Genomic DNA, 14,879 nt, shown 5'->3' with positions numbered 1-14,879 from the left:
TATGAAAAACGTCGAATTAGAAGTGACATTAATGTTTGCAGCGTCGAAAATTTCAGTTTTACCTAAGTGGAAGGACCGTCCAATAATTACAAAGTTGCACATTAATTCATCAGTTTTATGACTAATGTGATCAGCTCCAGCCACCTACATTATGCGAAGTGGTTTGTTACTCAGTACTTCATTGCTCGCTGGATTTTAGGACCACAAACATTACTTATAGTGAACCATCTTTTAAAATTTATGACGGCATGCAAAAGTAAAGTCCCGCCCTATAAGAAGAGTTGCTTCGCTATCAGTGATCTGGGGTATGGCACTCTAGGAGCAACCCTAGCTTGGGTATGGCACTCTAGGAGCAACCCTAGCTTGGGGTAAGGCATTCTAGGAGCAACTCTAGCTTAGGGTATGGCATTCTAGGAACAACTCTTGCTTAGGTATGGCATTCTAGGAGCAACTCTAGCTTGGGTATGGCACTCTAAGAGCAACTCTAGCTTGGGGTATGGCACGCTAAGAGCATCTCTAGCTTGGGGTAAAGCATTCTAGGAGCAACTCTAGCTTGGGTATGGCATTCTAGGAGCAACTCTAGCTTGGGGTATAGCACTCTAAGAGCAACTCTAGCTTGGGGTAAAGCATTCTAGGAGCAACTCTACTTTGGGGTATGGCACTTTAGGAGCAACTCTAGCTTGGGGTATAGCACTCTAGGAGCAACCCTAGCTTTAATTTTGTGGTGTTGCACAAACAATCCATCAAAATAAGCTAGTGAAAGAGGAAGTGTTTCAAGTTTATGACCTAGCACATCGTGGTGGTCCACCTTTATATGTACAGAGACATCTCGTTCACTTCGGCAAAGAGCTGAGCCAAGTTCCAGTTAGCTAATGTATTTGCCACTAACACGACATAATAGTGAACACTATGCACAATGTGACGTGACGGTTTTTGAGCGAAGCATACAAGATGTGGTGAAATAGATTACTTGGTGCAGAAACAGTAAACCTGCAGCGCTAGTTGGTCAAACAGCAAATGACGAATGTTAGCTGTAGATATTATTAATTCAAATATACTCATCGTTATTGTTGAAATAGACACTGTTCGGTGCAAAGAACGTGGCTTTAGTTGTCCCAAAGGCTGCAATAACAGCAGAGTTAATACCCCTGTGCAACTTCGATAATATTCCTGTTGTCCGTAAGTCAGTGTTGGTCTCCATATTTTTGATAGCTCGAAAAGCTAATTCCAAGACTGTTCACCTTTTTTTTTTTTATGAACGTTATGACAGCAAGCTGCGTGGAACGATTAATTTCATTCAAAGGTCGCGGAAGTTTGCTAATGTAAAGAACTGGAAATGGGTCTGTTTATTTGACTTCTGCTATTTGCAGCTCCTATTTCTAGATTTTTTTTATTATTTCCTCATTGGAGCGTGGACTTTTCAGGCGCTTCAGAACCAATTTCAGGCAGAATATTATTTGTAACGCCATCTGATTATACAACTCTTGATGTTAAGCTCAGATAATTTTTAATATTTAAATGGATCTGTTTGGTCCTGTATATATACCACTATCCTCTGAGTCCATGATTGATCAGTTTGCCCCATTTTATCGCCATGTTTCTGTATTTATGTTGACGCTGCAACCATCCATTTCTGTAATGCTGACTTTTTATATTGAAGCCATTGATTCCACTATGTGTCTTGTTGTCTTTATTTACTATTTGTTCTATGGTTTTATCTACAGGGATTTGGCTGAACAGAGAGCTCGCCATCTTTCATGTTTGCATCAGAGCTTGGGTGTGTTTGTGGCAGTTGTGCCATATCCAACCAACAGAGAACAAGATGTTTGACATAGTTTGCATCATCCATTGCAAACATCCAAGGTACCATCTTTTGCACGAATGCCTTGTGCAGTGCCCGATTTCCCTCTCATGTTGATCGAATGAAGTTGAAAAGTACACCAAACAGCCTGATGTATGATTCACAGAAAGTGACCATATAGCCTCTGTCATTAGTAGTATTCTTCATTACTTGATCAAACTCTTGTTTTGAAATCAAGGTTTATAAGCTGTAAAGTGATTAAAGTCCTGTTGTGAGGTTCTTTATCAAAACGGTTCTTTGCATTGGATTTCAACCACTACCTGAATGCTAGTCACTTCCGAATATAAAGAGTTTCAAATAATACCATGTAAGCATGGACAGCTATGTTGTAGTTGTGGCCTGTTAACACAACAGAAGTTAATCGATATGCCACTGCTGCTGATTCAACATGCAAATCAGCCAATCCAGCACCCTCGTACCTTTGATTCAACAAACCAAGAAAAATGCAGCAAATATGGAAGACTCTCATTCACAGTACGGGTTTTTAGACCTCTCCTGGTTTTGACTAGGTAATCTCTTTTGCCTTACAATAAATTCCTTCGTCCAACGTCACTACTGTGTCTTGTTGACCAAAATGATCAGACATGTAAAGTGATCGTTTAAGAATTGTGTTTACTGTCCGAGGGTCAGTAAGGCTGACAACTACTGTCCACTATACTCGTTGCAGGGAGATCATCTGCATCCAGTTTTGTATTCAAGTGATTTCACTCTCGAAGTTATTGGATATTATCAGAGATTGTACAAATTGTACTACCATGGATTACATTTTATAAACAATAGATACATACATTACATTATATGACAACTTATAACTACCACGTAGTATACAGTATGATACTCTGTACAAAACATAAATACTATCAGATTCTATATTAAACTATTTACTATTTCAGCCATTAAATACGATAATATGCAATCATTACCATAAATTTTCCAATGGCCCATTTAGAATATGTTGCTCGTGGTTATCACACAGAGAAAACAAGTTTTGATCTGCTTCACGGTGAATTATTGAACATATGAAAATTGGTTTGATTTTATAGTTGAAAACTCTTGCATCAGTTGGTTCAAAAGATGAATGTCGACATTCAGAAGTCCAGGTCCTTATCTGGGGCTACCAACAAAGATATTTCATCTACACGTGTAGTTAACTCATTGTTATCTCCCAACAGATAGATGTCAACACGACAGGCTGAATGCTACTGGGAATTGTAATTTCCTCTTGCTCACTTTTGACCTGTTTAGATACTTCATTGTCAAGTTCATTTCATGCTATGCCGTGTGTTCAAATCGTTTGAACAGGGTAACTATATGAGAGTTACCATACAAAAGTTACATTTCTTTACCATATGAATGTGTTCTGTAATCTTTCTGCAACCACTGAAAATATTGTAAAGCAAATCCTGCGGTAGATGCGAACGTGATCGGTAAAAGATCAAATTTTCCTTCACCTTTTCACCAAGAAGATGCACATCACATTAGTTAACATAACCAGTTTAGAGGTCAATTGTTTTGCAGTAATTCATGTTCTTTATTACGCTTACTTCACTTTACTCGTAGATCTGATTCTGTTGTTAATTTGAATGTCGTTTCCTGTCTGCCTAGGTGGTTCTTACTAGTATAGGCCTGACGGTAGAAATCCTTGGGGCCGATATCCCACTAATTTTCGGGTTTGGCATATCTTGACGCCCAGCAGCTGCTGTATGAAAGGTTTACCAACTTATAGGGCTGAATTTTGTCAACTTTCTTGTTATGCCATCTTTATGAAAAAATGCATGTTGATTTATTCATGGTCACTGGATATACTGAGCAGTTGATCAATTCATATGTTCACTGAGTGGGTTGTGTAGAGGATTCTTATTAGAAGCAGTAGATGTGTTAATTATCATAGAATCTGTAATGTTTCATATGGCACTATCATTATATACAGTCTGCTAGCTAACACCATTAGCATGTTCTGAAATATATATGAAAAACAATAGCTCGAGTAATTAAGAAAAAGGTAAGTGACAATTAAAATTAAACATTTCGTACCAAATTATATATATATATATATATATATATACACACACACATGTGGACATCCTTATCGTAAATGACTTAACATAGTAACAGCATATCTATTTGTATCCAATAGTAACGCTAACTAATTCTGATCCTTTGAAATTGTCCACATTACTTATCGTTGATTCAAAGCTGTGATTTGTTCGTCAAATATTTAAATTACACACACACACACACACACACACAACAGTAAACAGTATCTCTGTCAATATGTTTAAGTGATCAGGAGAAACAAAAAATAAATATATCAGTTAAAAATAATCACATGTGTGTTTGAGAGAAAATGAAATAAAGTTATACACAATAAGATATATCTAAAAGTGTATTTGGGCAATCTGTCGATCTGAAGTTGTTGAAAATTCAATGGAGGTGAATGGTTTGAGTTTGGAAACAGGCAAAAATGAAAAGTATATATGATTCCTTTTAATATGGCACTCAGAAACTAAAAGTGCCAACGAAGGTGTCAACTTCTAAAAAACAGTATCATTTTCAAACTCTTGTGATAGACTAGTAAAAATGATGTACTGATTATTGCCAAATAATGTTTGTTCGCTTAACTCATTGTTAAAATGTTGTAGAAAGAGTCTCATAAATGAAAACTGATTGTAGTCGATCGTAGTGAGCCAGTTGTAAACTTGAATCTAAAGACACTGAAACAAACCTGTTGTGGTAACACGAAAAATAAAAAATTACGTGACTTTTTCTCTTCGTCATTTTGAAAGTTCGCGAGTAATTTGTTTATTTTTAATTACAGAAATATGTTCCCTCCTAACATCATTCAAGCGTGTATGCAGCAGGTAAGTTTCTAGCTGGTTAAGTCGATATAATTATTAATAAGGACAGCTAAGTTAAAAAGAGTGTCTGATAATAAGTATACCACAATGTATCTGCTATATCCAGCATCGACGAAACCTTTCGCCCAATATCAGGGTTTTTCAGGCCGGCTCTGGTACAAAACACATTGCACTGGAAGAAGACGTTACTTATATTAGCAGATTGTTTGACACAACTGTTACAATGTTAACTTGATCAAGTTGGTGAAGTGAAATTTTCCATCACTTGGAATTGGGATAAGGGTTATTATTTATTTGCTGATTTATTTTAACAGCATATAGTATTATTCAATATTTTTTTCTTGAATTAACCTGTTTATTATTGAGACGAACGAGTGGACCAGCAAGACAGTGATATATATATATATATATATATATAACTTATAGAATTTGTTTGTTTGTTTATAATTAAACAAAAAGCTACACAATGGGCTATCTGTGCTCTCCCACCACGGGTATCGAAACCCAGTTTCTAGCGTTGTAAGTCCGTAGACATACCGCTCTGCTACTGGGGGCAACTTATAGGGACAACCACTAGATGTCGCTTATATTGTGATGCGAACAAACATCTAGAGAGGGAATGCGAAGACAACGAAATTGTCCAATATATTAGACATATACAATTCCTGAATAATATCATATGTTCTTCATGTTTATCATATCTTTAGCTGTTTACCTTAACCTTTAATTATACTTGTCATAAGGCATTTATACATTTTAACACTACATTCGTTATCTGGTCCCTTAGGGACCTTCAAGAATTAGAAGATTGTTTGTTTATTTTGAATTTCGCGCAACGCTACACGAGGGCTATCTGCACTAGCCGTCCCTAATTTTGCAGTGTAAGACTAGAGGGAAGGCAGCTACTCATCACCATCCACCGCCAACTCTTGGACTACTCTTTTACCAACGAATAGTGGGATTGACCATAACATTATAACGCCCCCCCCCCCGGCTGAAAGAGCGAGCATGTTTGGTGGGACGAGGATTCGAACCCACGATCCTCAGATTGCGAGTCGAGCGCCACCTGGCCATGCCGGGCCGAATTAGAAGGGTGTATAATAACATTCACTTTCTACATTTTCCTTCTTCGCACTGGCTTTTACCCAGATCTTTAGAAGAAATCTGCTTTTAGACTCTTTCAAATCACATAAGTCTCCAGTGAATATCGTCCCATCAGTTTAACTAATGTTCTTATCAAAACTCACATCACCCAGTGTAATCCTGAACCTTCGATTTAGTTGTGTCTAACGGCGTTTCCAAACTCAAAACGTTATTTTTGCTGATTCGCTTGAGCATCCGCCAGTCTCTCCGCCTCATATATCCTCTGGAACATCTGTAGGTGTAGGTTTTCAGAGTATCTAAGTTCTAATCTGGCATCTAATTTTGTGTTTCTGGTCCCAAGTCGGCATCCCTTAGGCGCTATGTTTGAAACTGTATCCATATAATCCACTCACAAGATAACAAGACCCAACGTGGCGCACGTTCTCAGGTACCATGGACTTTTATCCTAACGGGATTATATTTTCAGGTACGGACCCCATTGTGGTAGCTATAGAAGTAATACAGGATGATGTAGAAGCTTGGTCGGTACATTGATGCTCTTTGAATCATGATGGGGGGGGGGGGGCGGTTTCAATATATATGTGTGTGTGTGTGTGTGTCTGCGGAATTGCAACGCTAGAATCCGTGTTTCGATATCCATGGAGGGCAGAGCACAGATAGTCCATTGTGTAGCTTTGGACTTAATTACGAACAAACAATATATATATATACTTTGTCATTTTCTAAACCAAAATTTCGTATAATCACATTGGTTAGTATGGTTGTAACATTTGCATCAAATAGATGTTAGCATTTCGGTAAAGCACGCAGTGAATTAGCCACTATAAGACGAATTAATTATAACCAGATTGTAACACAACAGTGTATTATGATAACAGAAAACAAACTGAAAAAGAAGCTGTGCCACTCGTCTATTAACAAAACAACTTAGAAAACCTAATTTCACCTTATGTCAAACTGCATTAGAAAGTCAGTTAAAGTTACTAAACTTTTCGCTATTTCTTCCATTGACCAATTAAGAATGAATTTATTAGTTTTTCTAATTAGATTAAATCTAGTAGTTACATTTAGCGTTTATTTTAATATCGATGTAACTTATTGCAGTAAAAAAAGAGCTACAGAAATTAAACATAAAAGCTATTTTTCTACACTGCTTCTAAAGGAACAGAAATTATTTTTCAAACTTTTGCTCAAAGATTCGAAGCAAAAAACAGCTGGTCAAGATCACTGACTGCACACTATTGGCCAACTATTGTCTGACCGTATAACACACTCTTATAACACACCCACGCACCCAAAATGCGGAACGCGTTTGGGCGGCAACGAACATTAAACTATATATTCTCATGTCCACAGTCTTACCATTAGGCAATGTCCGTCCCAATAAGAATGAACAAACTTTAAGGTTCAACATTTCTGCATTTGCGTTTTGTTGGTGTCTGCACACAACTTCATAGCCTGGTGGATAGGACGCTCACCAAAATATTCTTGTCCTTTCAAACATTATGATATGATAGTCAGTTTCACTGTTAGATTAGAGTAGCCAAAGAGTTGACGAGGGTTAGTGTTGAGTCACTGATTTCCTCTCTAGTCAATCACTTCTAAGTTAGGAACGGCCAGCGCAGATGGTCATTGAATAGTTTTGCGCGAAATTCAACAAACGTACCACCCTATTTAACAGATAATTCAACAAGTACACTAGTCCTAACTGAACCTTGCACTTCATCTTTCTTTTGTTCTTAGTTTTCAACGGTAATTATTCCTCCGGAAACTCACGAGAAACTAGTCCTAACTGAACCTTGCACTTCACCTTTTTTTTGTTCTTAGTTTTCAACAGTAATCATTCCTCCTGAAACTCACCAGAAACTAGTCCTAACTGAATCTTGCACTTCACCTTTCTTTTGTTTTTAGTTTTCAGCGGTAATCATTCCTCCGGAAACTCACGAGAAACTAGTCCTAACTGAATCTTGCACTTCACCTTTCTTTTGTTCTTAGTTTTCAACGGTAATCATTCCTCCTGAAACTCACCAGAAACTAGTCCTAACTGAATCTTGCACTTCATCTTTCTTTTGTTCTTAGTTTTCAACGGTAATCATTCCTCCGGAAACTCACGAGAAAGATTTGAAGAATATAACAGGTGAAAACAATAACTCCAATGGTAAGTGAAACGAAAGTTTGGAAATCAATGTGATCAGATCTATAGGCATATGCAGTTTTTTCTTTCGTTTTTTTGGAAGACTGATTAAAGAGGTTTGATTTGGTTTTGATTGTTGTTAAGCACAGAGATATACAATGGGATATCTCAGCTCTGCCCATCACGGGTATCGAAACCGGAGTTTTAGCGTCGTACGCCTGAAAACTTACAGCTGAGAAACTGGAGGATAATTTTAAAAACGAGTACTTTATAAATAACTCCTTATAAAAAAAGAAAGATAAAATCTGCTTATAGGCAAGGGGCGGGATGCAATTGCATTCCCTAAAATACACTATATGAATAAATCATATCTAAAAGTTGTATAGACACTCTCAGACACCATCAAAATACACCATTTTATTGAAAATTATTAATTTTTCAGAGGGGTAATACCTCCGGACCCTTAATATGATGGCTACTCATTTCCTTGTTTTTCTCCAAAAGTAGAACACTCTTTATAAATTTATGCTTGCTCTCCTGTACAATATTCCCCACAACTGCACCAAGTGTTTCAGCTGTAAGTCTGACGGCTTATAACACAAAAAACCGGGTTTCGATACCGTTGGTGGTCACACTACTGATAGCCTACTTTGTAGATTTGCACTTAAACAACAGAACAACTCTCGCATCATTAATGTTGACTAACTCTTTTGTTGTGACCTTGAAAAATCGAAATTATTTATGTTTCCATTGGCAATTATTCAAATAAAGCATAACTTTTTACCTACTTCTTGCTCGTATGAAAATAAATTACTCGAATACTTAAGTTATTTGAATATTTTCTGATGTATTATGATAATATTCAATTTTGAAATTTTGTGTTATTACCATATTATCGAATACGTAAGCTAAGAACAAATTAATCTCATGTATATATATTGCGAACCGTGGTGTCTGTCCGAGCATTCGTCTGTCTCCCGTTTACGGCAGCCGCTTCCCACGCTGGATTTGAAAAACTGCGCACACAGGCAAAGCTCAACATTCACTTTTGAAATGACGGGAGTTAAGGCATGAATGATATTGATGCCAAATTTTATTTTGCAAGATATTCTACACTAAATTGTTAGGAATTAATCACACTATCATTCACATTTCAAAATATGACGTAAATTAAAGAATAACAATGTAGATTTACCGCATGTTATTGTTGAGTGGTTTTTAGCATGACTGAAATGCTAAACAATCACTTTTCGCGGTGGACGGTATAAGTTGCTCGGAGCTTTGGCTCCGAGTGAAACCAAGAGTGCAACATAATTAACATTTTTAAAGTCCAAGAAATAATTTAAATTGATATATTAACTCAAAGTTTCCCGTCACTGGGGACGGGTACTTTTACCTGTAATAATAATAATTTTTGTCCCTTATTCCTGGCCCGACAGTTTTCTACAAATATGGTATTAAGTTAGGAATTGTGACTATCTAATTCACTTGTATATTCTAATCTGTTTATTTCATGTTTTAGAAATCAGTAAATATGCCTGGGAAATCAGGGGCAATTACAACAACGAAACCAACATTTTAGGGGTGGTGGTGTTCTCTGTAGTCTTGGGTGTGACTTTAGCGAAAATGGGAGAAAAAGGAAAACCGTTATTGGACGTTTTTGTTAGTCTCGGTGATGCTGTAATGATTATCACTAAATGGGTAATATGGTGAGTTATGATTACCACTAAACGAGTAAAATGGTGAGTTAGTTATGATTATCATTAAATGGGTAATATGGTGAGTTATGATTATTACTAAATAAATAGTATGGTGAGTTATGATTATCATTAACGAGTTATATATTATATGGTGACTTAGTTATAATTATCACTAAATGGGTAATGTGGTGAGTTAGTTATAATTATCACTACATGGGTAATATAGAGAGTTATGATTATCATTAAATGGGTAATATGGTGAATTAGTTATGATTATAACTAAACGATTAATATGGTGAGTTAGTTATGATTCTCACTAAATGGGTAATATTTTGAGTTATGATTATCAATAAACGAGTAATATGGTGAATTAGTTATAATTATCACTAAATGGGTAATATGTTGAATTATTACTATAACAAAAAAGAATAATGTGGTGAGTTATGGTTATCACTAAATGGGTAATTTTGTTACCCTAGGATAAATAGTTTCTAAGATATTATTTTGAATGTGGATTTTTCGTTATATTCAAGCTATTTTTCTATTAATTTAAGAACAAATGTACATCAGCAAAACTATCATTTTAGAAGTGATTATCAAACATCGACAAGGCTATTTTTAAACCTCCAATTGTATATACCTTTTGATATAAGAGTAAAATATATCTTAACGTTTCGTAGATACTGCGTTTCCAACTTTACTTACATTCTTTAGACCAATATTCACTTCATTGATGCATGTCAATATTTTTTGATAATTTATAGATTTTTTTAGAATGATATACGGGAAGGAAATAAATAGACTCATATTTTCCTATACGTTTTTACATTTGTTTCCTATTTAACATGGACGTAGAAAATAGGGAAGTACATATAAATAAGGACCACGAACCCTGAACCCAGTCTTTCTCGCTATACCTTCCAAAGACACATCAAAGATTAAAATTTATGTAGAAATTTAATAGTATGTTTAATAAGCTCATGTTATTTTCTCTGTTAGAAACTTTACATGTTAGAGTTGTAGTTGTATAGAAATTTAATAGTATGTTTAATAAGCTCATGTTATTTTCTGTGATAGAAACTTTACATGTTAAAGTTGTAGTTGTATAGAAATATAATAGTATGTTTAATAAGCTCATGTTATTTTCTGTGATAGAAACTTTACATGTTAGAGTTGTAGTTGTATAGAAATTTAATAGTATGTTTAATAAGCTCATGTTATTTTCTGTGATAGAAACTTTACATGTTAGAGTTGTAGTTGTATATAAATTTAATATGTTTAATAAGCTCGGGTTATTTTCTCTGATAGAAACTTTACATGTTAGAGTTGTAGTTGTATAGAAATTTAATAGTATGTTTAATAAGCTCATGTTATTTTCTCTGATGGAAACTTTACATGTTAGAGTTGTAGTTGTATAGAAATTTAATAAATTTAAAAAGTTAGCTTGTACATTTGTCTAAACACACTACTCAGTTTAAGAATTAAGGTATCTGTGCTAATTTCTTGCGTGTATTTCACTTTTAGGTTGTCTCCTGTAGGTATCATTTTCCTAATAACGGCCAAGATGTTGGAAATGGAAGATTTCTCTGTAATTGTGGGACAGTTAGGAATGTACACCGCCACTGTGATTTTAGGGTTATTTATTCACGCTTTTATTACTCTACCTGTTATATACAGTATAGCAACTCGATCCCTGCCTTTCAGGTTCATGTCCAACATGATGCAGGCCATAACTACTGCCTTCGGAACAGCATCAAGGTAAGAATCGATACGGAAAATGTGTGGGTCCTATATCTATTGATACCTCCTCTACTAGGTTAATTACCTGTTAGAACGTAGATCCCCACCTCTGTGTGAGTCCAACCTCCGTGGATACCTCTTCTGCTAGGATACATACTTAATATGTTATCACTGTATAAGTTTTATTTCTTCAAATACCTCTCTTTTTAGAACATATTGCCTAAACATAGTATATCCCTAAGCTAAGTGAGTCCTATGTTTCAGAAACGTGTATTTTAGAATGCATTTTACTATTCCCACTCTGTACTTCGTACCTTAATTATATATGTTTCGTTTATGGGTGCGATGCTATCTATTTTAGTCCTAGTTGTTTAAAATAATACACCATTGAAGTTAAAAAAAACTATTGTACTTAATCTTCCTTTATCACTTATTAACTCGCGATGTTGGAATCGAATAATATATGCTCTTTCAAAAATGTTCATAAAGGAATTTTGATATTTTAACATAAATTAATTAAATTATAAATTCACGTGTACAACAGTGAAACTAAATAGAAGCATTGTCAGAAATTACTTTTCAACTAATGATGCTTTATTATCATTATTATTATCACCCAATATGGACATACTACGACAGCTCGGCAACATTACCAGTGACGTTCACTTGTATTGAAGAAAAAAACCATGTGGACGTCAGGGTGTCCAGGTTTTGTCTCCCTATAGGAGCCACCATTAATATGGACGGTACTGCCCTCTACGAAGCAGTAGCGGCTATCTTTATAGCGCAGATCCGAAACTTAAGTATGGATGCTGGGAAAATTATTGCAATTAGGTATGAAATGAAGTTCTTCAAATATAGCTTTCATTATCAGAGTTAGCTATATACTGTACTTCAATATGATGATCACTAGATCAACTGTATACTATGATATATAATCACAAGGTTAACTGTATATTAGAATATGGTGGTCACAAGACTAACTATGTACTACAATATGATGATCATTGGATTAACTGCATGCTACAATAAGATAATCACTAGTTTAACTGTATGCTACAATATGGTGATCATTAGGCTAACTATACACTATAATATGATTGTCACCGGATTAAGTGCATGCTGCAATATGGTGTTCACAAGGTTAACTGTCTACTACAATATGATTGTCACTAGGCTAGCTATATACTACAATATGGTGATCATTAGGCTGATATACTACAATATGATTGTCACTAGGCTAGCTATATACTACAATATGGTGATCATTAGGCTGATATACTACAATATGATTGTCACTAGGCTAGCTATATACTACAATATGGTGATCATTAGGCTGATATACTACAATATGATTATCACTAGGCTAGCTATAACTACAATATGGTTATCAGTAGGCTAATATACTACAATATGGTAATCACTAGGCTAATATACTACAATATGGCTATCATTAAGTTAAGTGTGTACTACAATATATTGATCAATATAGTGTATAACTATACACTACCATATGATGATCACGAGGTTAACTGTATAATACAACATGCTGATCAGTAGATCAACTGTATGTTACAATATGATAATCACTAAACGAACTATATATTACAATATGATAATCACTGGATTAACTGCATGCTACAACACGGTGATCACAAGATTAACTATATACTAAAATACGGTGATAGCGAGGTTAACTGTATACTACAATATGATGACCACTAGGTGAACTATATATTATAATATGATGATCATTGAATTAACTGCATGCTATAGTATGGTGATCACGAGGTTAACTATATACTAAAATACGGTAATGGCGAGGTTAACTGTATACTACAATATGGTGATCACTAGGCTAACTATATACTAAAATATTATGATCACGAGGTTAACTGTATACTAAAATATAGTGATCACTAGGCCAATTGTTTCATGAACTATGTTAGTGGTTCATAATAGGGATCGCTCAGGAATATCACAAAAATTCTTATAGAACATACGGGCAAAAACCATCTTATAAAGTTGACTCGTTCTCAAGTTAAAAATTCCTATTTTGACTTCGATAAAATGTATAAGTACTGTATACATGGCGTCAAAGTAGGACTTTGTAGCTTGAGAAAATAATGTAGACACTACTTACAGCCTAATTTGTTTACTTTTTTTAAGAGTCCCTAGTTGTAGGCTTGAAAATATATGCTTTGCATTTTGATTCAATTTGTTTCTGTACTTTTTTGGCGATTCCTCTTCCCCTTTTTAAATTAACAATTTTTAATTATCTTGTACTCCAATATGTGATCACTAGGTTTACTGTATACTTCAATATGGTGATCACTAGATTTACTATATACTACAATACGTGATCACTAGGCTAACAGTGTTCTACAATATGGTGAGCAATAGATTAATTGTATACTGCAATATATAATCACCAGGCTAACTTTGTACTGCAAAATGGTGAACACAAGGTTAACTACAAGCTACAAGATGAAGATCATAAATTAGTTATATACTAAGATATGGCGATCATTAGGTTAAGTATATAATACAATATGATGATCAGTAGGTTAACTACATACTACAAGATGGTGATCACTAGGTTAACTATAAGCTACAGTATGGTTGTCACTAGGATAACTTTATACTACAATATGGTGATCAGTAGGTTAACTACATACTACAAGATGGTGATCACTAGGTTAACTATAAGCTACAGTATGGTTGTCACAAGGATAACTTTATACTACAATATGGTGATTAGTAGCTTAACTACATACTACAAGATGGTGATCACCAGGTTAACTAGAAGCTACAAGATGGTGATCACTAGGTTAACTATAAGCTACAGTATGGTTGTCACTGGGATAACTTTATACTACAATATGGTGATCACTAGGCTAACTGTATACTACAATATGGTAATCAGTAGGTTAACTATATACTACAAAACGGTAATCGATAGGTTAACTATTACTACAATGTGGTAATCGGTAGGATAACTTTATACTACAATATGGTGATCACTAGGCTAACTGTATACTACAATATGGTAATCAGTAGGTTAACTATATGCTACAATATGGTAATCAGTAGGTTAACTATATGAAACGGCATGATTATCACTAGGTTAACTGTATACTACAAGATGGTGATTACTAGGTTAACTGTATACTACAAGATGGTGATTACTAGGTTAACTGTATACTACGATACGGTGATTACTAGGTTAACTGTATACTACGATACGGTGATCAGTACGTTAACTATATGTTTTCAAATTACCCTTAACAACCAGTAGACAAAAAGAACTCCCTTGTTTTTCTAAAGCAAATATCCAAAACTATTGCCACGCTAGTCATTTTCAGCAATACATTCCTGGTAGTGTATTTTCCTTTCCAAATAGTTACCGTATTTTTCGGTGTATAAGACGCACTTTTTACCTCAAAATTTGATGTCAAAATCTACTTGCGTCCTATACACCG

At 35.0% G+C, this 14,879-nt stretch overlaps 1 protein-coding gene across 1 annotated transcript in view; it reads left to right on the top strand.

The window, feature by feature from the left end:
* The window catches only part of LOC106465478 (excitatory amino acid transporter 3-like), a 45,259-nt gene that overhangs the window by 22,665 nt on the left and 7,715 nt on the right, over positions 1-14,879 (top strand). Inside the window, exons 3-7 of the mRNA XM_022393386.1 lie at positions 4,680-4,722; positions 7,903-7,981; positions 9,480-9,666; positions 11,182-11,415; positions 12,037-12,231. Coding sequence (XP_022249094.1) covers positions 4,680-4,722; positions 7,903-7,981; positions 9,480-9,666; positions 11,182-11,415; positions 12,037-12,231 — 738 coding nt within the window. The remainder of the gene's footprint in view (positions 1-4,679; positions 4,723-7,902; positions 7,982-9,479; positions 9,667-11,181; positions 11,416-12,036; positions 12,232-14,879) is intronic.

The sequence above is a fragment of the Limulus polyphemus genome, unplaced genomic scaffold (genome assembly GCF_000517525.1).
Source record: "Limulus polyphemus unplaced genomic scaffold, Limulus_polyphemus-2.1.2 Scaffold1957, whole genome shotgun sequence".
NCBI classification, from domain to species: Eukaryota; Metazoa; Arthropoda; class Merostomata; order Xiphosura; family Limulidae; genus Limulus; species Limulus polyphemus.
The sequence above is the reverse complement of the archived record's forward strand: the minus strand, read 5'-3'. Positions and strand labels throughout refer to the sequence as shown.